At 53.3% G+C, this 22,516-nt stretch overlaps 4 protein-coding genes across 4 annotated transcripts; 2 read left to right on the top strand and 2 right to left on the bottom strand.

Moving 5' to 3' along the window:
* Positions 1–2,243: 2,243 nt before the first annotated feature.
* On the bottom strand, positions 2,244–3,559 carry NEUTE1DRAFT_146766 (uncharacterized protein; the record flags this gene model as incomplete). Its single annotated transcript, XM_009853139.1, has 4 exons — positions 2,244–2,400; positions 2,487–3,195; positions 3,272–3,319; positions 3,443–3,559. The coding sequence occupies 4 exons, from the start codon at positions 3,501–3,503 to the stop codon at positions 2,244–2,246; spliced, it is 975 nt and encodes a 324-aa protein (XP_009851441.1).
* Positions 3,560–6,868: 3,309 nt separating this feature from the next.
* NEUTE1DRAFT_110518 (uncharacterized protein) lies at positions 6,869–7,614 on the top strand (the record flags this gene model as incomplete). The annotated part of the gene is made up of 3 exons (XM_009853138.1): positions 6,869–7,065; positions 7,338–7,400; positions 7,572–7,614. 3 exons carry the CDS (start codon positions 6,869–6,871, stop codon positions 7,612–7,614), a joined length of 303 nt encoding a protein of 100 aa, XP_009851440.1.
* A 633-nt stretch (positions 7,615–8,247) lies between these two features.
* On the bottom strand, positions 8,248–10,402 carry NEUTE1DRAFT_42617 (sulfur controller-2 protein; the record flags this gene model as incomplete). Its single annotated transcript, XM_009852017.1, has 4 exons — positions 8,248–9,140; positions 9,199–9,303; positions 9,364–10,093; positions 10,178–10,402. 4 exons carry the CDS (start codon positions 10,400–10,402, stop codon positions 8,248–8,250), a joined length of 1,953 nt encoding a protein of 650 aa, XP_009850319.1.
* A 5,885-nt stretch (positions 10,403–16,287) lies between these two features.
* On the top strand, positions 16,288–21,441 carry NEUTE1DRAFT_64155 (uncharacterized protein; the record flags this gene model as incomplete). Its single annotated transcript, XM_009853137.1, has 3 exons — positions 16,288–16,455; positions 16,595–17,426; positions 17,499–21,441. 3 exons carry the CDS (start codon positions 16,288–16,290, stop codon positions 21,206–21,208), a joined length of 4,710 nt encoding a protein of 1,569 aa, XP_009851439.1.
* Positions 21,442–22,516: the final 1,075 nt, after the last annotated feature.

Genomic DNA, 22,516 nt, shown 5'->3' with positions numbered 1-22,516 from the left:
TTTGGGGGGTAGGAGGGTTGTGTTGCTCCGAGAGACCGAGACACCTACTTATGCATTGGAGAACCTGGAAGGATGGATAGAGATCCCTACTTAGATGATTGATAAGTATTCGCGGACTGCACTGGACCGGACTGCACTGGACCGGACTGCACTGGACCGGACTGCCCCTGGACTGGACTGGACCACTGCAAGTTATCTACCTACCTACCTACCTACCTACCTAGGTAGCCATCACTTTTCTAGGTACCTTACTTGTCAACTCGTCTTCGGGTCTGGTCTAGTTGAGCATCAATGACCTCAGAAGCGCGGTCTGCTGAGAAGATGCGATACCTGCACTATATCGAAGATTGTTGTTGGCTGTCTATTCTTTCCTTCTCAAGTGCCCGCCCGGCCAGAGGGGCATGAATCGCAATTTCTGTTTTCTCGTAGTAGTAGTTTTGACGGGCCGATGGCAGTTTGCTGAATCTGGGATGGATGTTGGGACATGTAAAACAGTAGCGAGCGAGGTCAGTGGGAAAACACTAAATACCTAGTTAGAGGTTCGGGTAGATATAAATGGGCGGCTCGTTGTGTGATTTTGTTGATCAGTTGTTCTGTCGGACGATGAGAGGATCCATAGAAAGTACCTTGCGCCTATCAACCTGTCAAGATTGTAAACTTTTATTCCCATCAGACAGTCAGTCCGACCGAGGTGACGCCCTCAATTACTTACCCAACCCATTACACCAAAACGCAACGGAGGAACAGATGTTTGTCACGAATTGTACATACATACATATATGTACCTGCATATGTCGAGCACAGGGACTTGGACGGACTCCCCTAGTCCATGTTCTTCGCGCCCCTTTCACACCAGCCCAGGCCCTCCTCTTCCACCGACCGACCAATTCTGAACCATCTTGATCGATGCACATTGCAAGAAATCCAAAATGAAAAAGAGTTTTCTTCGAATAAAAGTGTTATTGCAAGAAGACCATCCATCCATCCATCCATCCATCCATCCAGCCAGCCGTGCATCCATACATGCAATGCTAACTAATGCCATGCCATGCAAACAAAAAGACAAGACCAAAAAAGGGAAATAGGTAGGAGAAAAAAACACCAATCCAAGCCGTTTTTTTCTCTAATCCCATCCATCCATCCATGCCTTTTTCTTCTTCTTCTTCTAAAAAGTCCCCCCTCTTCCCCGCTTGTACCGCGCCGCGTTCCCGGTCTCGGTCATTCGTCATCTGAATTCCTCGTATGTACATGAATATAAAAGCAAGCCCTACCCAAATCGCCCCTATCGCCGCGCCGCATAAACTCCGAATGAAAAAAACGAATTAAATGAGGAATGCGCGACGTCGATGATATGGTGGGGGTGCTTGCTGATGTTAGGGATGGCATGGGACTGGACAAGACCACGGCCGTTTTTGCTCATCTGAGCAGTGTCGTCGTCTCGTGTCTTGGGGGGTGGTCCCGTGGTGAGTTGCATCCTGCTGATCGCTATGCTCGTCCTTGCGCTGTGTGTGTGCTATGTACCCCTATTGTATGTGCGTTTGAATGCGTATATGCAAAGTTGGTTGATGATGATGACGATCGAAGTCTGTTGTGTGCATGCGCCGCTGTAATGATGCAATGATGTGTCGTGTAAAAACAAAAAAAAAAAAAAAAAAAAGTTGGAAAAAAAAGGCTCGTCAATGTCGTGGAATATCAGAGCTTAGAGCTTAGCCTCAGCGGTGCTGTAAATCGTCCAGTTTTAGCCCATGTTCTTTCTCTTCCATCATGTTGCTAAAAATGTCAAAAGTTTTCGCGATGCCGGTTCGTCAAAGTAGCAAGCAGAATGCAAAAAGCCAATAAAGCCAAACATCAAAGTAGAATCCACTAGATACCACCCGAAATGCGTCATTGTGGTACGCGCCCCCCGAGCAAAACAGAAGGGTATATACAATCAATCGCCGTGACCAGAGACTTTTCCCCGCCATCACCGACACCATGACCGTCTTTTGACCGAACAGTCCAAGGAAAAACCACATGCAAAAGAGACAAAAAGGGCAAAGCGTAACAAGGGGATGGGGGTGTGGGTGTGGGGGAAAACAAGGGGGAACGTGTCCAATCCGCGCATGTGACAGCGCACCAAAGACAACAACAACGCGCGACAGGGATCCTCGGCTAATGTTCCCAATCGCCTCAACCCATCATCATCATCTGGCTTCTTTCGTAAAATCATCACAATCATCGCTTTGTTTTCAATTCGCACAAAATCACTCCTCATACCTTCCACCGGTCAAAGCAGCAGGACCGCTCCGCTCGAGCTTCTGCTTAAGGAACTCGTAGACAGTAAATGTGACGGCCTGACCGGGCGCGACACGCATGATGCGGGGGGTGATGCCCTTGTAGAAGGCGTGGAACCCTTCTTGCCTGTTTGTCGCATTTGCATCAGCAACATGCCCCTTCACGGTAATTGAGAGGCTGAAAGGGAAAGGGAATGGGAGGCTGCTACTCACTTGAACATCTCAGCAGAAATCTTGGTAATTCTCTGGAATGCCGTCTCGCCGGGCTGAGCAACGCTCTTTTGGAGTCTGGTCTTGATGGTATCGATAGGAGCGTTTGAGAGAGGACCCATAGCACCAGAAACGAGACCAATAAGGGTGGTTTGGTAAGAGGGCAGGTTCTGGCCGACATATTCGGGCTGGTAATCATAGAGCCACTTCTTGAAGTAGCTGTAGGCAGTGAAGTTGACGGCCTGGTTGGAACCCTGGCGGAGCGCAGTCAGGGAAACACCGCGGTAAAGCGCACCAAAACCCTCCTCCTTCACGACAGTGTAGAGCGCATGCGCGGCGTTGCGGTACTTGGGAACGTCCAAAGGATCAGCCATGGAGTGGTGCTGCGCCTGCAGACGAATCTTGATGACCTCCATGGGAGTGACAACGGCAACGGCCTCGGTGACACCGGCAGCCAAACCGGCGAAGAAGGTGGCCTGACCCGAGACAATACCAGTCTGCTTGTCGGCCAGGAGCTGCTTGTACCACTCGAACGAGGTGAAACGGATGGCCATCTTGGGGACGATACCCGTCAGGACGGCACCGAGACCCTTGTAAAGACCGAGCGCCGTCTCCTTCTTGACAATCTCGACACCGGTGCGGATGAAGCCACGCTTGGCTTGGCCGGGCACGCGGCCGCGCTTGGAAAGCTGCATGCGAACCTTGATGGTATCTGCGGGAATGCCGAGGTTAGCCGAAGTCGGAGGTATAAGGGGGGCTGTGAGGCCATGCAATGGGAAATTGCTTACCAAGAGGGTGGCAGACGAGAGCCTCCATCATACCGGCACCACCACCAGCTGTATTAGCGTAGAAAGGTTAGCCAATTTGTCCTTTGAAGACGCCGTGACCAGACTGCTTGGCGCATTGCGCGCCAGCAGCCTCCCGTCTCATTTCGTCTCCCCCAGTTGTGGGAAGCTCACCGATGAGGTTGGTGGCAGCGGAAGTCCGCTTCTTGGGATCTTGGTTGACTTTGGTTGCCATTGTTGCGGTTGTTGTATATGTGCGGTGTGTGGTGTTGGTGGATGGTGATGTTCGGTGTAAGTGGTGTTAAGCGGTTCGGCGCAACGGTGACAAGTCGTCGGTATAGGTCCGTCTCTGGCGTGATCAAGTGGTTATTCCCCCGTAAAAGAGAAGAAGGGGAAGCAAAAGGGACAAATGATCTGGGTGGCCTTGCCGGATATATCAATGGCGTATCCACACAGGGGGGGTAGGGACCGAGGGATGGAGGTGGGTTGGTTGTGGGCTGGTCTTGGAGACAAGAGAGTCCGCTTCGCGAAGTTCGGCACTCCAGGGAAATCGCCGAAAATGTCTCGGGATAGCTGCTAAAGTTAACAACCCCTGTAACTTGGTACCGGGCGTAGCTCGGTATGGGGGGGAATTTCAGTGAGCTGTGTCTAGAAAAGGGCAGAGACAAGGCTGGCCCGAACTGGCTTGGATGGATGAACGTGTTGCCGCGAACCGTGAGAAGAGCAGTCAATACAATATGTACAAAGCGTAAAATGAGAACAGATGAACCCTTTCAGATATACGTGATGCTGAAGTACAACTTCAGTTCCCGGCAGATATCCGATCTAGATAGACTCGCGGCGAGACACGATGACACTCTGGAGTTGCCAAGGACGAGGCCGTTTGGGCGCGAGTCAGTGGTTGGGAGGATTGTTAATTCACTTGGAAACGTAGGCCTTGGTAGATCCGACTCCACTCTCGTGCTCACGACGACGGAGAAAGCCAGAGTATCTCCCAGCAGCGGTTGAGTTTAAAGGAAAATGGTAAGAGGAGGGCAGGCGGAGAATATGGAGCCTGGCATCAACAACGACGGCTAGGTATCAGAATCGCAACGACTTGTAACGAGGGCATGTGTCATTTCTTCTTGACATGTACGACAAAAAAAGGTTTGGCCCTACCCAACAGGTAGGTGGTGGTGTCTTTGTTCTCTTGCCGTCACTTTGCTCGATACGGTCAGGTCGGACAACTCGGAAGCTTCCATATGACGCAGATCTTGGACAGAGCCGAGCCGAGCACCGTGGTGGCCCGGCGACCTGCAACAAGAGTCTCGAGGAAAAGAAGCGGTGGTGCCCCCGGACCACAGAGGTTGAGAGGTGTGACCTGGCAGGCCTGGAACTGCCAGTGAGCGCTAGAGCTCCCGCGGCTGCATGACGATGGACCAGGGATGGCCGGAGCTGGAGATGGATGTACAGTATGTACCAGTGCTCTCAGTTGGGGGGCTCGTTGGTAAGTTAGGTACCTGTGGCAGTGGTAGAAATGGGATTTGAGGCGGCCGGGGACAGAGAAGACGCGAGAAGGGCTGGTCCACTGCTGCTGTGGATCAGGGACCAGAGCTCACTTCAGGCGGTGGTGAGGCGGACACGCAAGGATCCTTTGGGGATTATGGCGGTTGTGATTCGTCGGTGGTGGTCAAAGTGGTTCCTGGGTGACTCTCGGTTGCTTTCCATCTATCCGCAACCCCGGAATACTTGGCGTGACAGTTCGATGAAGGGGGGGGGGGAAACAACGTTGCTGGATGGTTGTAAAGAATAGTGTACATTAGATATCTTGGTGGACAGACGACATGGACGATGTGACGCCCAACCATGGACGCAAAAATGTCTTCTTTTTCTTTGGATATGATGCATTGGCCAATGACAAGTTGTGACGGAGAACGTGCATGGTGCGTGCAAAGCAGTGTGCAAAGGGTCAGATGGCAATGGATTGACACCAGATATGACATGACAGAAATGGACGCGATATGAGTCCGCCAGCGACAGTGTCAGAAACGACACTATTGATCTTTTCCTCCCATTTCGCTATTTCTTCGAGTGGCGTTGGCGATTGGAGTTGAGTCAACTCTGCGATGACAAGTCCGGACATACGGGATGAGCCCCAAGCCCCGTCATTCGGAGCAGCGGAGGGCAGCAAACTCGGCGGAGAAGACAGATGACTGGATACAAAGACGCGGCACTTGGACGCACCCTCCCGCCCCGCGCTGCCACACTTTAACAGCTGCACCCCTGGCACAACCACCACCTTGATCGCATGCCAGTGACCAACTCTGGTCTACAAAGGCTTCTTTTTAGCCCGGGGTAATCAAAGCATGACAAGCAATTCCATGCTCTGGGAGAGGAATGGGATGCCAAGAGAAGAGGCGGAATTGCGTAAAGAGACAATGTAGAAACACCCATGAAAGGGAACTGGGACAGGCTGTTTACTTGTTGCCAGGCACAACACAAGTTGACACCAGACACATGGACATGCTACCTAGTACATGCAGTACTGGCTGTTCTAGAGTTAAGCAGTAGTCATCCCCGTAGCCAACTTGGCATGCCACTGAGGAATGAGACTGTCCTCGTGACTTTCATGTCTTGGCTGTCAGCTGAGATGCGAGACGGGCATCACTGGGAGATTTGCTTCAGCTTCAGGGCCTTTTTCAGGCAGTGTTACCGCACTCGACGAGTCTCGTCCAGCCTGGCGTTGAGACAAACAGTTGGCCATGTCGGCTGGCTTGTGATGATTGTGTGACGTAGCTAATAGCCGATTCGAAGAGCGGAAGGCCGACGGAGCTTGTGATTTTGCGGGGGCCGGGGGATGGGCACCATGAAGCTGATCAGGGGAGAGGGGGGAGAGCCGACGATGATTGACTTCCCTTGGAAGGGAGAGAGAGCAGACGGTGCACGAGCCAGGGGGTTGCCTGTGCATCACCTTTGCCGGCCGGGAATAGGCAGTCGTTCGTCACAACAAAATGCCAGCCGCCAATCTGCTAAGGACGAGCGGAATGTCACAGCACCCAGCAGCACCACCCCACGGCGTCCGAACCCAATCAGCCGAGATTTGTAAGAGTTCGAACCATCCGTCCACCGCCTGAGCGACAGCTTCTTATCAGATCCGAGTCGACCGAACTGATCTGATGCGGTCCCGCGAGTGAGAGCTGAAGAGTCGTGGACCGCCATCGTAACAACGGACCGTCGCAGGCGTGGCTGGAGAATGCCGTACCGTGCCTCACTCTGGCTGATCCAGCTTCTGGAAGGAGGCAAGCACGTGCCAGCTTTCCCTTTTGACACTCATGAATGTGCTGTTTGGGCTTCTTTTTCCTTTTCCAGTTGCGCGGCTCAGGGTGACATTGCCGAGGTTGTATCCTACCCGTCGTCTTGGTTTCTCATGAAAGAGTCAGACTCCAATGTCACCGCCGACAACGGCGGCGACCCACGGCGCGTGCGAACTGTCTACTAGTGCGTTTCTTCGGTATGGCGCTGACTCTGTCTGATATTGAGCGAGAAGGTCAAGAATCAATGACTGTTTGTAAAAGTCAGCGACGGTGAGAGAGAGAGTAGATAGAGTCAACAAAACTCACCATGAAGACTAATACCCGCCGACAGCCGTTCGTTCCCGCGCTCCCGGGAGGAGGGAGGCCCGGCAGTGTCGGATCTCGGGGCGATATCAATCCGCTTTCGGCGGTCATTGATGTTGTCCCTATTGCGTGCTTGGTTGATGCCCTGATGAGATATGGAAAACACGACACGACACGCGATAAGTCGATCGATCACAGAAGGTATGTGCTTGAGGTGTGCCGGCCGGTGCTCAACCAAAAGAGATTTGAGTAGTGAATAAGTAGGTCGGTTGGTTGATGAGCGTGAGAGGCGGAGGAGGCGGAGGAAGAAAACTGAGACTTGAGATGATCTGAGCAGCCAAATGTTCCTTCCCATACTATCATGAAACATCGAGATGGCACTTTCCGCTTGGCCCTCACCCACTTCAATCATCCGGGCCCCGTTCAACGCTCGTTCCTGCCTTTGATGTGCGTTAGGTTGCGTAAAATCCAAGTGAAATTGGTCCGCTCATGATCACAAAGGAAGGAGCCATGCGAAATGTCAAGTTGAGCGGAAGGTAGGTTCCTACAGTACTTGCTACGTCGGTAATGAAGGAAGAAGGGACATGTTTTCCGCGCAAATTGATATATTGTAGATACGGAACATGATTCCGTCTTTTCGCTAGGTACCTATCCATAGTCATTCTCCTGGAAAATGACGAATGAGAATAAGAACTGATACACCAGAGAACAAATACCACACCCATCGACCCGAAGCATCGCCGTCACTGAATGTACATATATTCTGACCACCACAGACAAGATAACGATGAGCGACACATGATATCTGTCCCATTCCAAACTACCATCTTATCTTTCATTATTTCAAATCATACTACTATCACACCAAACGAAGCAAGAGGGTATAGAACTAGAACAAATAAAGTAAACAAAAGCCAAAATCATAAACTCCATCCAACCAACCAACCCCCCCAAGGATATATCCTTCCAGAACCATGCAAAATGACGCCCCCCTTCCCTTCCTTTTCTGTATCACTTACTATAAGTGCCTGGCTGCTTTTGAGATCCCATCCCAGATGCCTACCTTGTAAAACACATGACGTTGTAACCTATGCTTGCAAGTTGACCCAAAACTAATCTGCCTTCCTTTGTTCCCTTCTTGGGGAGAGGCAATGTTTTGTTGAAAGCAAAAAAAACACAAAAAGAAAAGTTGCTTCTGAGATCGCATAGAGGGTGGAGAAGAAGAAGAAGAAAAAAAAGAAAGAAATGCGAGGACGCTGATAAACGAAGATGGCGTATCTGGAAGTTCCAAAACTGGAGGGAAATGCAAGAGCAGTCAACATGGGTAGTTGAAACCCGACATGCTCTCATCGTTCCCACGTCAAAGAAACTTCAGCCACCACCTCACTGCCGACAAGGCTTGAAGGAATGTAACCGAATCGTTCCATCCTCACTGCCACTGGCCATCAGACTATCGCTTAGCCCAACACAAGTCACGGGTCCGCAGTGGCCCGTATACGTCGCATCGCACTTTCCGCTGCGCGGCTCCCACGTCTTGACCATGCCGTCGTTGGCTCCACTGATCACACGGATCGTATCTCCCGCCAAAGACCAAACGCCCTCGAGGTGGCCAAACAGCGTCCTCAGACACCGACCCGTCGCGCTGTCCCAGAGGCGCATGGTGCTGTCGAGCCCGCCCGTCATGAAATAGCGCGGGGGAAGTGGCCGTGATTCGTCGGCTACAAAGGCGGAGCCATAGAGATGGCGCACGTCCTCGTCGCCACTGGGCATGCTGCTCGGTAGCAGGTTGTGGCTGGAGCTATGGCTGCCAGGGCTGCCGGCGCGCTCGATTTGCGCATGCGACATGGAGGGGCTTCCGCTTCCGCCCGATGATACCGACATGGCGTCTTGGTTGTCTTGCGAAGCACCATTGAGCACCTCCTCGTCGGGCTCATACTCGGGCGGGAGGATGAGGACCTGTTGCACATGGCCGACATGTCCTTCGTAGGTCCGGATAACCTGGCGCGTGTCCAGGTCCCACAGCTTGATTGTCGTGTCATCCGAGGCCGAGAAGACGGTTCGGCTCTTGATGTCGACATGGGTCGAGTTGACCCAATCGCTATGGCCCTTGAGGCAGTATGTCTCTTTGGAGTTGAAGTCGAAAATCTTGACCGTCTTGTCGCTCGACCCACTGGCGAGTAGGTGGCCATCAAAGTGAACGCTAATCACGGAGTCGGTGTGGGCAGCGAACGTGGAGAGGCACTCGCCGGTATGCCAATTCCAGACCTTGATGGTATCTACGAATCAGTTAGCAAAATTGGCATGCTATCATTGGAGGCGGGTTGCGCAACATACGGTCCAGACTGCCACTGATGAGCTTCGAATCGTCAAACTGTAGCGCACGAATGCCAGCCGTATGGCCGACAAGGGTCCGAATGCACTCCTCCGTCTCAATGTTCCCTGTCAGAAATGTGTTAGTTTGAAGCGAGCACCGATGTCCAAAGAAGAAAGACCACATACAGATCTTGATGGTGGTGTCGTACGATCCAGTCGCAAGGATGTTATCATCGAGCTGGAGACAGGTGACACCATTCTCATGACCCTTGAGAACCGACAACTTGTATCGGCTGTTTTTCCAGTTGTAGCTGACCTGCCAGCGATCCCGGTAGACGGCCTTCCAGCTTCGGGTCTTGGGTTGCGTTACCGCCTTGGAGGCTTCTGCTGCAGCCATACACTGGCGCTTCTTGATGGGGTCCTCTTCCTCCGCCTCTGCTGCCGGGCGCTTTCCATGTTGATTGACGGATCGATCCTGGCTGTCGTGGGAGTCGGCCAGTTCCGTGACCCTCCCTTGTGGCCCACCCTTGGCCAGCTGTCTTTGTCTTGTGTAGTTGCGCAGCTTCTTGCGTTCCAGCAAGGGTAATCCCCATCCACACTTTGTGCACTTCCTGTTGACGTGTTGCTCGCACATGCGGACCCAGACGGCATCGGAGTCGGCCAGGGTTCGCCACCTCTGGCTGACCTGGGCGGCCTTGGTCAAGCTGACGGTGTCGAGATAGCACAGGACCTTTTGGGCGAGCTCGACGGGGAGGGCGGAGATGAAGTCGATCTTGAGGGCTTCGTTGACTTCTCTCGAGACGAAGGAGAGCTGAGGGAAGCAGAGCTGGGAGAGGATACCCTGAAGCATCAGGTCGCGATGTCGGGCAGGGGCGGCCGAGAACAGGGACCACACGTGGGTCACAGCTTGCTGATCCTATTATTTCAAGCAAGGTACGAGTCAGTCCACCAAATCTTGAGAACAAGAAGCAATCAATGTTTATGTTGTATGTAGACCCACCGCTGATGTGAGCTTGTCCAGCTCGCTCTGAATCATGACCATCTTGGCCTTGTCGGCAGCCCTTCGGCACTTTGAGTCGGGGTGGTGTCTGTAGCAGTACTTGGAATTGGGGTTCTCTGCTCTGGCGGTCTCTTGGTTCCCCGGCTTGCCGATGGGGGCGTAGAGGCTGGGAATGTGTTCCCGAAGGAAAGGCGTGACAGTCTTGCTCATGAGGACGGACGACATGTTGGTGACGCTGTTGCGGGAGCGCAACCTTGCCTGTTGCTCTGGTCGTTTGCGGTCGCAGTTTTGGTCGGTGGGATCGGAGTCGGTGTCGCGCGAGTGGTTGTTATGGTGATGAGAGTACGAGTTCACTAGAGGCCCATGTTGGAGCGGGGCGTCATTATCATGTCCGAAGCTCGCAGTCGGACGAGACGGGGCGAGGTGGTAGGAATCCATTGGGAGAAGGGGAGTCGAGGACCGCCGGGCCCAGAATGACGCTGCGATTATGCGTTCTGGGGGGAAATTAGAGTGCGTTTGCGGTTGCGTGGTTCTGTTGTTGAATGGCGGCAGAGGCAACACCAAGCATTGGTCGGCTAGAGGGCGATGGATGGCGTGCTGACCAGGGGAGGCAGACTGCTGCTGTATCGCAGTGCTGTCCTGTGCTGTCCTGCCTGTCCAGTCCTGTCCAGTCCAAGGTATGTACTGTAGGTACTCCGGTCGGTCAGGCTGGGGCGGGAAAGGGTAGGTATGTGGTCTTGCGTGATCTGGTTGATGTGAGGTGTATGGATGGATGGTGGTCGATGTTTGGGCGGCGGTCTACCGTCTCGGAGGTCCAATCTCGTTAATGCGGAATCCAGACTCGCTCCACCGTTGGGCAGGTCTAGATGAAGCTGGAGGAGGAGCAGAAGGCAGGGTCCCGCAGACAACAAACAGCAGCGATGTGATGCCGGGCAGCCCAACTGGCGATCTTGATGTTTCTGGATGGACACGTGATGGGATCTGAATGTTGTTGGCGGAGGATTGGAGATGGAGCCCCGGGGAGGAGGCGATCAGGAAGAGCTGAGATGAAAGAGGGACCGTTGAAGGATTGATTCCCTGGAGGTGGGCACGCGGGTTGTTGGACCTGTTGTTATTGGTGCAGTGTAAGTGTTAGTGCACTCTTATCTGGTGTAGCGCAGTATAGCTGCAGTTTGGAGGGCTATCACGTTAAGGAGGAATGTCTGTCGAATGGAGGATGATGACCTGGGAGCAGCGAGGATGTGGACGGGACAAGGTGGCACCTCACGCAATGCACAGCACCTTGGTCGCCATCCGAGTCAAAGTGTTTAAAGGGTCCTTTTTGGTGGTTTACGTACTGTGATGATGATGACCTATTTCAAGGTTGACTTCGTTGTTCCACTTCTGTTGTCTCAAATTTCCAATCTCTCCGGCTTTCGGTGCCTCGCTGTCTCTTTCAGTCTGGGCAGCTACCTAGTATGTAAAACTGCTCTGCTCTTTGAAGCTACTGTAGGTAGGTGTCGGGTACGAGTGCCCGTGCTCCCTCTTTACCTAGTACAGTAGCGTAACCGGATACCAGGTAAGGTAAGTGACAGCTCTGGAACGGCTGTCGGTGATGGGTTGGGATATGGATGAGGAATACTACCTTAGATACTTAGATGTACACTCCTTCCAAAAAGGCAAAGTCTCAGTAACTAGTGAAGTATCGCAACGGGGTGTTGAACCTCTTGCTTCACACCGCCTGAAATCGGATGTGTCTTGACTTCAGTTGCTCCTTCTCTGTGTGTGACTGTGAAATGTTGCAGACGGAAAGAGACAAGATTGGCCGTCGCTCTTGCAAAGAGAAGGGCAAAATGGCGAAATCAACTGGGGTGGGGCGCGGGAAGCTCCCAGGTACAGAGTGGAGTCACCCATCCTCGTTTTTTCGCTTTGTTGCTTTGTCGCCAGAATTGCGACATCACCGGGCCCACTGTAAAATGCGGGGATGTACTGGCTGTTATCCACTGCGCCAAGCAGTGCAGCAAGTGTCTAACAGCCAAGACTCGTAGCTCTATGGAATGATGCCGACTCCAGTCACGTGCCATAACCAGGTCCCCAATTGGAAATTCAGCATCAACACCACGACACATGTCTCACGATTATTAAAACAAAATAAACCTTCCATTGTTTCGCCACCAAGGGCATGGATTTCTAATATGGCGACTTTGAATTTTATCCACTTTCTCTTTTCCTCTGGCAACCTGACCACAGTAGTGTATGCCTCCCGTCGTCGTCTTGAATCACTTGACGAGCCTCAGCTTGACCTTGGAGCGGCTTCATGTCGTCGACAGGAAGGACTCCGAAGACGGACATCAACGTCACTGCGGCCACAGTCCCCAAGGACCACACAATCCCCATCGCACTGTTGACGGCATCTCGATGTGGAGTGTCGTCTCCATTTAACCCAACTTAAATGGACGCTACCCAGTTCTTCCCGTCTCCCCCGTGCATGTCAACATCCAGGCGCCATGTCGTGATATCCACCCGATAAACATCGTGAGACAGTCCGGGCCGTGGTCAGCGACTTGGACATTCCCATTCTGGCTTCAATCTCGATCTCGGTGTTCTCGGAATAGCATCTTCTCCCTCTTCCCAGCATGTTGACCCACGACAAGGTCATTTTTCTGGGGAATTTTGTGGGGTGACCAAGTCTGGCTTCCGTTTTCATCATCATGGAAGCTTTCCAGACATTGGAGGGAATTTCAAAGGCCTGAGTTTATGTCAGCTTGTGGATGTCGACACAGGCTGACGGAGCTCCAGGGATCATATCTAGCCATGCCTGATAAGCACTGTAAGTTCAGACCTTGTATCAATGTACTCTAAATCTTTCCCTCCGTGATGCAAACAATTATGGTTGCTGTGTTTTCTCGTCGCAATGTCTCGATACACGCACGTCGAGCTACACCAAAGACATCATTTTATATCAGCTACACACCACGCTTGTCTTGGATATGGCACACGTTATGGGACAAGATACCTTGACCACCATCACTTCCCATCATCTTCTTGTGACGAAACATTTCACTGATAAACATCTGACCACAGCGTAGACTTTACCACGTCGGCGACTGGAGGCATGGCCCCATCAAGTGGTTATCGGCGCCCAATCGTCTTACTCCGGACCGGTACCTTGACTTCCAGAATGCAACACAACCTTCACGTCTGAATCCGTGGTTACGGTGGCTATCTCGGCACTCCTGAACCTGAACAATACCACTCTGCGACCATCAATCGGAACTCGCCTGATGACCGCCGCTGCACAAGGTTCCAAGGAACTTTCTGTCCGATCCATGATGCCTTGCATTGTTCCTTCTACATATGGCACCATAGCAAAAGTTTATTTCAACCTTTTGTCATTTCATGCACCAGGGGCCTTGGAAGCTGTCACCTCCCTCGTCCTGGAATCTCGCCATCATGAAGAGCGTTGTGGACGTCGAAGGCTTTTCAAGACCTGTCGATATTTCAGATGCTGCTGATGGGAACCGAGGTTCTCTGCCTACTACAAGTCGCCAGCTCAAAGTGCCCTAACCTTTTCGCAGCGTAAGGCTGACCTCGTTCGGCAACACTATAATGTTCCATTGCCATTGACAACGTAGGTATGGAAACACGGCAAAAAGCAAAGAGGCCAACTAATTGGACATGAACCTCAAGACTGTGTTACACAACATTCCGTCTGCTTACGATGCAACGGAGCTTCCATCCATGATCTCGCAAATCATCCTCAATGGCTGACCACATCTGACTATCGAAAATGGACTTTCTCAGTGTCCAGTCGGCGACCGTGGTGCTAGCTGTACTGTACATCACCAACCTCGCCATCAGGAATCATACCTACGTGCCGTCTTCGCATGCCGCATCCGACTGGCTGACCCAGCTTTGGCCAGTATGGACTCGTGGATATCGTCTTCAGAAGACCTTTTATTGGCATCGATTGATCTTCCATGCAGCCTCAACATGGACTGCCCGTCTGTGACTGGCAGATGGACGATGCGAATCAACCAAGGCCCCATGGCTTTCCTTTAACCGTGGGCGTAATACCAATCCAGCGCTGAGCCTCGGCGTCAAGACACGGAAATCCTCCATTTAACCTTCTGTGAAGCCTTGTCTCCCGCTAGGCAATCAAAGTAGCGCAATGAGCAGCGTCATTGTACAATGCAACGTACAGGTGATAGAGCCGATAACGATGCCAGTAGCAGGAAGGCTTCAGCGCATGAGATATCAAGGTTTCCAAGAGGAAAAGAAAAGGTGAGGCCGAGGATAGGTACCCATTGGCTTTTTGAACCAACAGGGCGGCAGTTGAAAAGGTATCTGGCGGTGGCAACATCGACGACTTGTACCACCAACTGGAAGGCTCAAGCTCAAAAGATTCGCTAACCTGGGTCAAATCATTGCAAAGACGAAGGATATCGACTAGCAGGCCAAGAGGCGACTTGTTGAATGACCGACCATGGCACATACATCAAGTCCCTACTTCTGGGGATTCGTCGACTTCATGATATCGCCGCGCTGATGTTGCAGAGGATCAAACTGACCGCCGTCCTGCCCGTCCAAAATAGCATCATCTCCATGGGTCTAGAAGCCCCCTGAATGCGCAATCCAGACGCCCAAAAGGAAAGGGCCCATTTTGTTGTACTTGTTTCACGATGGTGCCGATGCATGCAAACTTACGGTGTCAGACGTAGGTGTGTGGTGGACAATTGGCCAAAGGTCCGTCCTTTCGTGGCTCCAACGGCCAGCGACCAGGAGTTTAGCCATTCATTCATTCATCCGTCCATCGCAGCCACACCACCACCACCACCTTCTTTCTTTCAGCGCCTCACCCGGAGCGACAAAAACTGTGAAGATTGTGGCGCGCATTTTCCCGTTGGATCTTGACGACGACAACAGCCCTGACCATCTTTCTCTCTCCCATCTGGACTGGCCAGCCCTTTTCTCGGGCCTTCTTCAGTCTCCCTCAGCAGCAGTGACCTTGTTCGTCCGTTTGTTCGTTCGCTCGTTCGTCTTCCAGTAAAAATGGATTGTCCAGTAAAAAAGGATGATGGGTGCTGCAGGCCCCCTCGTCGCGCGACCAGGCAGGCGGCCAAGGAGAGGGGTCAAGAAAGTGAGGGATGGATTGAAGATTCTTATACGATTCTGTGGGGCTCCACCATTTCGCGGTGCTAGCCTCCGGCGCCAGTGCCAGAGGCGCATAAACGCCGCGTCTTTACTAGTTTTACCTGATATCGCGCATGTGGACGCTGCAGTCGCTGCAGAAGGCGCATCGATTAGTCCGCCGTCGCCGGCCAGCCACCAATCACACGCCCCGATAACACGCTGGATACACGTGTTGGGCAGCTGGGCACAGCTTTGGCCGGCCGGGTCAAGAGCTGAGAGGTCAGAAGGCGGGCAAGGAACGAGAAGCGCTGCTGCGAGAGGTGCCTGAGTGAGACTGGAGAGTGGACGTGGGCGGGTTTTCGGCCATCGGATCTTTAGAAAGACCATTCCAGCCTTCTTCTCTCAAGCAGTCTGGTCTCCTTTTGCCTGGTCTCCCCTCTCTTGCCTGCCTGCCTGCCTGCCTGCCTGCCTGCGTGCCTGCGCGCCCCTGGTATTGTACCTTTTTTCAGTTTCATCAATACCTACACAAGAAATCAGTCCACAACCACGACTCAGGACGACATTGAGCCATACACGAACAATACCGATCCGATCCAGTTCATATCTACGTAGCGCTTCGTCAGCTTGTGCCTGGCCCCCTACACCACTACGGCGGATGGATGGCTCCACCAGATGAGGCGGCTCACCACACTCCCATTTCAACCTCATCTCATCATCGTCCTCGGCGTCGTCCGCTGTTGACCTCTCTTCCTAGGTAGTGCCACTACTACTGCTGCTGCTACTGCTGATGTATTTTTCATGATACCCTCATAATTTCTTTTCCTGGCTGGCCTGTCACACTTTCCATACGACTGACCGACCGACCGATTGACGAGTGACGACCCCGCTTTTGAGTCTTGAGTTGACGATAAGCTCACCTCGGTCTCACTTCTTCGACTTCACCTTATTCAATCTCACTCGCCTTCGTTGCCCTCTCTTCAGCTATCTTCAACAACATGATGGACCCTTTCACCGCCCTAGGCCTGGCATCGGCCGTCCTTCAGTTCGTTGACTTTGGATCGACCGTGTACGGGGAGTACAAGAGGCTTCGCAACGGCAGCCTGTATGGCAACAATGCTCGTGCCCTTCCCAAATCGTTAGAAGCGGCACTCAATGATCTCACCAATGTAAATCGCATCTTGAAATCCACGCCAAGGCTATACAACCCATCGGAAACAGATAATATCCTAATACAGCATGAAGAAGTCAGTGCCCCCTTCATTTCTCATATGAGCTGACACCTCCTCTTTACTGACACGTGAACAGGCCATCAATTTTCTCCTCGACGAGGCCACTGACATAGCCGAAGACTTCCTGAACCGATTACAGTGTGACCCGAACCGCTCCAGGTGGAACACCCTAGCGGAGGCCATCAACTCCATCAGGACGGAAAGTGAGCTGGACAGGTTCAAGGAGAAGCTCGACGGGTTCAAGCGAGACTTGGGCATCCACGTGCTCGCCATGGTGAACGCCAAAGTGGACCATTACGGCATGCAACACCAATACGACCTTGCCCAGCAACGAGAGGAGATCATTCAGCTTCGACAGGACATTCACTGCCTGAAGGAGAACATCGTCAAGATTGTAGCCTTCAACCAGAGCGGGATCAAGTCGGGGAGTAGCACGCCAATCTTTGATCAGCATGCAAGATTGGCGGCCGAGGCGAAGCAGAGTGGTGGCCCGAGCCCGGTGATTGTAGCTGCCATGGTCACATTAGCAAGTGGTGAGACGAGATTCATCCATCCCAGTGGAAACGGAAAGGCCATGGGAATGGGCATGGGTATTATGAACGGCAGCGGCAACCAGTACCAACAAATCGGGCATTTCAGCCAGCGATCGGGATCGGATTTCTTCCAAGATGGCAAATTCGACACCGTAATGCGACTTCACTCCGATCCCGGGCTTATGGGTCAACCGGCAGGAGCAGAAATGGAATACGTCCCCAGCAAAGACTTTGGGACCATCAACAAAGCCGTCCTGGACATGCTCCACTTCCGGCAAATCACCGACCGATTTGAGTCTGTCAAGACGCCCTACGAGAGCACCTTTTCCTGGGTATTCGCCAACCCCAACAACCCCAGCACCTTTGACAACATTTGTAGGCCCTGGTCAAATTTGTCAGCGTTTCTAGAAAGCAAAGATGAAAAGGACAAGTGCTACTGGATCAGAGGCAAAGCCGGCTCCGGCAAGTCGACGCTGATGAAGTACATCATCAGCGACCGCCGCTTGCGACACCATCTGCAACGATGGGCGGGGCCATCCGACGACCTGATTTTCGCCAACTTCTTCTCCTGGCACTTGGGGGCAGACGACCAGCGGCTCATCTCGGGCCTTATGCGGTCGCTTCTCTATCAAGTGTTCTGTGCCAGGCCAGATCTAATACCCACCATCATGCCCGAGATGTGTCTTGAGGCTGCCAAGAGCCGCAATGGCCAGCTGGAAACACCATCGGGCACGGAGCTGAGGATATGGTTCGAGCGGTTGCTGCACGCCACGGCGACGAATGTCGGAAACTTCCGCCTGTTTATTGCTATCGACGGAATTGATGAGTTCCAGGGCGATCCGGAGGAGCTGCTCTACTTGATCCGCAACACAAAGGGGGACAGGGTCAAGTACCTTGTCTCGAGCAGGCCGATGCAAGCGTGCACCAAGGCTTTTGGGTCCTATCCGAGTCTGAGGCTGCATGACCTGACAGAGGATGATATCCGACGGTACACCGAGGCGATGCTGGGCGAGCAGCTGCGCGACAGGGGCGGAGAGGACTGGTTTAGGCTGGTGAACGAGATTGTCAAGCGCTCCGAGGGCGTGTTCTTGTGGGTGGCGCTGGTGATACGGTCGCTGCAGAAAGGGTTGCAGAATCATGATACCCTGAAGGAGATGCGGAAGAGGCTGGATCAGCTGCCGAGCGATATCGAGAAGCTGTATGGCCACATGCTGAAGAAGATACCGCCAGATTACAAGAAGAACGCGGCCAAGCTGTTCCGGATCGTCATGGCGAGCATCGATATTGAGCAGCAAATCCGGGAGCACCCGATTCTCGCGATCCAGCTGTCGTTGGCCGAAGGCGTATGGGACGAGGTCAAGCTGATCCCGGAAGGGTCCCTCACCTGGGACCTGGAAGAGGTTAGAGTGCGGGACATTGAAGCGAGAGTGAGCAGTCGGTGTCTGGGGCTGTTGGAAGTGCACACACGCAGGGACGACAAGACTCACAAACCCTACATCGACTTTATCCACCGCACCGCCGTCGACTTTCTGCGCGATTCCCAGGTCGCCATTGACTTCCTCTACGGCACGCTCAGTTCCGACTTCAACCCCCAAGCCTATCTCGTCCGATCTTGCTTGACCATGGCCAGAATCATGCCCACCACCACGCTCTTCGATGGCGACGTTGTCTGGGACAGCATGCGCACCTGTCTCGAATACGCCCGCATAGCCGAGTACAAGAAACGGCCTGTCTTTGACGGTTACTTGGACCGACTCGACCAGGCCATGAGTCGGCACTGGTTCGCCGCCCTTTCCTCCACCACGCCTTACAGCTCCTCGGTCGACATCCATCGCCTTCACCACTGGGCGCAAAAAGCGTCCTGGTTCTGGACCGGCCCCAAAGACGTCGACATGGCCCGCGTCCAAGCCGAGTTCAACCAGTTCTGCTACCCTTCGCTTTACGTCAACAACGACCCAACGTCTAGCGCCCTGGACGAAGAAAACCAACGCCTCCTCCGCGAGATCGACCTCGGGTTCCTGGTGGTGGCAGTCATGTACTCCCTGCCGACGTACCTCCGCACTTGTCTCCACCGCCTCAAAGAAACCGAAGAGGAAATCGAAGCGACCATGAAGCGCAAATCCACCCGCAAGACGCTCATCAACAAGATCGACAAGATCAAGGGTGGGAAGCAGACCTATGTCCCGCCCAAGGTCGCGCACACGGCTACCAGGCTGCTGTTTCTTTGGGCGCAGCTCACGGCTGCTAGTAGCAACTTTTGCATCGTGCCCTGGACCAAGCCGCATGCGCGCGTGTGTCGGACGCTGCTCGAGTTTGGCGCGAACCCCATGTGCGAGTTTACTTATTCGATAAGCGGCAAGCTGTCGGCGCACAGAAACGCGTGGGAGCTGACGAGCCAGGCGATTTTGGTGTTGGTGCACCCAGCTTTGAGGAAGAAGAACTTGACGGAGCTGTTGCCGAATCAAAAGGTGAGAGCGGTGCTGTGGATTACCAACTTTTTCGTCAAGAACGGGGCCGATAGGGGAAGCAAGGTGCCGAGCGTGCTGCTGCACGGTGCCGGCATGAAGAATCTCGTGTTGGAATGTCCTGGTCGAGCGAAGGACGAGGAGGCAACGCTGCTGGAGTGGTTGGAGCCGTACGCCAAGGGCCCCGCGACGAACGAGGTGGGCAAGAAGTTGGGCATGATCATGCGCAAGACGCACAGGGTGCTCAAGGGCGTGCACAAGACGAAGGGGTGGAGGAGGAGAAAGAGCCGCAGGCCGAATGGAGAAGGGGGAGACGACTTTGAAGAGGATAGTGATGATTACGGGAGCGAGGATGATGACGATTATGATGACGATAGCGATGACGATGGGCGGTCGGTCATCATGCCGGCGAGTAGGGATCGAGGCGAGCAGATGATCATCAGGAAGCCGCTACGGAGAGCAGGGTCCGGGGACACGTTGTTGGAGGATGCGATGGACGATAAGCCGTTGCCGCCGATTCCCCGGGAGAACTCGATTCTCAGTACGCAGCCGAGCTTGGGCGAGATTGTCGATGAGGATTACAGCAGGGCGAAGACGCCGGTTATGCACCATCAGGCATTGCCCGACACCCCTCCGCCGTCGGCACCGGATGAGATCTTCTTCCTTCCCACAGCATCTTTTGTCGATCTACCCAACTCGACGCCTCCCAGCCCAACCGGGACCATCTCACCGATTCTGCCCCGGCCCGAACCCGAGCCAGAGGTGGCACCGACCCCTCCTCCACGCCCACATGAACCGACGCCCGAAATGCAACCAACCCCTCGCTTCCCCGACCTCCCTCGCATGCCCCTCTCACCACTATCACAACGCTTCCCCCTCTCACCACTCTCCCAACGCTTCCCCCTCTCCCCCGTATCCCCACGCATGCCACTCTCTCCCCTCTCCCCACGAACACCCGTCGCCCCCTCCCCCGCCGACTTCCTCTTCCCGGCCGCCTTCCGCGCCGTCGCCCACCACCGTCGCCAAACCGAGCCCTTCCCCGGCCTCGGCATCAACCCCTCCCAAGCGACCCTTGTCGATCCCAACTCGGACGACGTCGAAGACCTCTACCCCGACGTCAACCCGTACAACCGCGCACCGCCTTCCCCTTCGCTCTCCCGGCGCTCCTCCACCGAAACCCTCGTCGAGCCCAAAGCGCCGCACTACACGCGCGAATCGCTCAAGAAGCCCGACATGGAACGCCCCGTGCACCCGCTCGAGCTCGCAATGCAAAGCGGCGACCTCTCCGACGATTCCGATTCCGACTCAGAAGCCGAGACGGTCCGCGGCCGCCAACGGCCGGGGAGACGCGATCGGTCGAATACCATGACGACCAGCACGACGAGCGCGACGACGAGCACGACTGCCACAACAAGCACGACCACGGGTAACAGACATCGCGAGGCGCGGGAGCTGAAGCGCCAGAAGCAAAAAGAGGATAAAGAAAGGAGAGAAAGGGAGGCGAGTCGGGCGGCAAGAAAGTTGCCCGAGCCCAAGAGCGGGAAGCAGGGGTATGCAAAGTATTTGGGCCAGACGGGGGCCAAGGCGGCGGCGGTGGTGCCGCAGAAGTTGTTCAATCTGGCGTTTTGGGTGGGCGATTGGTGCAAGAGGGCGTATGGACGGTGTTCGTGGGTGGTCAAGATTCGGTGGTAGGGAGTGTGGTTCTAGGGGGGTGGTTGTGGCCTCTGTACTTTGGTGCAGGGACGCCGTTGAAGTCTGGAAGCTTGCCTACCTACTTACCTGGTAAAGGAAGGTGGATGAAGTGACTTGAGGCTGAGGCTGATGGTAGACCCCCCTAGAGCCTGAGGTAGAAAACGTGGAAGACTGGAGATGGTGCAGCAGTTCGAGTTCGAAGGAAGGATGCGGCCGGCACCTGGGATTGAAGAGAAGAAGTAAAGAGGCGCCAGAAGGAGATGTTGCTAGGTAGTTGGTTTTTTTTTTTTTTTTTCACAGATTCTATTTTCATGGGTTACTTACTCCAGGACGGTTGGGAAAAAAAAAGCGAACGAACGAACGAATGAACGAAAGAAAAATTCCTGGTTATTTAGTTACCTATCTTCTATTGTTTGCTTTTTTGGATGAAGATGAATGGATGATGGATGGAATGGATGATGGATCCGGCCAGGCTCCAACGCTGGAGATCCAGTCTGGAGGATGAGAGGTCTGGTTGGGGGTTAAGTCCGCCCCCTAAAAGTGTGTACATTACTACCTACTTTACGTCTGTTTATATACCTCTACCTCTACCTCTACCTTTAGATATAGGTTAGTTAGTTCCTCACAGATAGTGTTTATATACCTAGAATTCCATATTTCTCGGTTGCATTACTTAGTTGCTTGGTTGGTTTTGGCACACAATACCTACTTTTTAACATTGACAGAAGGTTATAAAAATGAGAATGAGGAGTGATAATGATGATGGATAAGGTAATAATGGATGGCAAAGGGAAAGGCGGAAGGGGGCTAGTTCTTACTTGCACATCAAAATGTATTCGTCGGCATCATCCGTCTCCTTGACCCTTGACCCTTGTATCCCCCCCTTTTCTTACGCGCGTAGGTATTTATGGGTTGATGCATGCTTATCAAAAGCTGCACGCTTCCACTCTTTTCTTGTATGTACGTAGTCCTGCTAGATGGTTGCCTAGATAGGTAGGTACCTAGACCGTGAAGACGTGAAGACGTGAAGACGTGTTAGGATGAGAGGAAAATACCTAAAGATGGAATCAAAAACAGACCTAGGTAGACAGACCACTCAGCACAAGAACGGAAAGAGATAGCTACGGAAAAGAGCAATAGACGAAGTCTACATACAGTCCATGCATGCTTCGTAGATGTCTTGGGGTATTGATCTCCTACTACGATACCTTACCTATGTAAGTTGTCTATTATGATTACCTACTTAGGTATCCTTTTATCCAAGTTAGGTAGGTATGGCCTGGCTCCTTGTTTATGTCCCTTCCGAAT

The sequence above is a fragment of the Neurospora tetrasperma genome (assembly GCF_000213175.1).
Source record: "Neurospora tetrasperma FGSC 2508 unplaced genomic scaffold NEUTE1scaffold_3, whole genome shotgun sequence".
Classification (NCBI taxonomy): domain Eukaryota; kingdom Fungi; phylum Ascomycota; class Sordariomycetes; order Sordariales; family Sordariaceae; genus Neurospora; species Neurospora tetrasperma.
The sequence above is the reverse complement of the archived record's forward strand: the minus strand, read 5'-3'. Positions and strand labels throughout refer to the sequence as shown.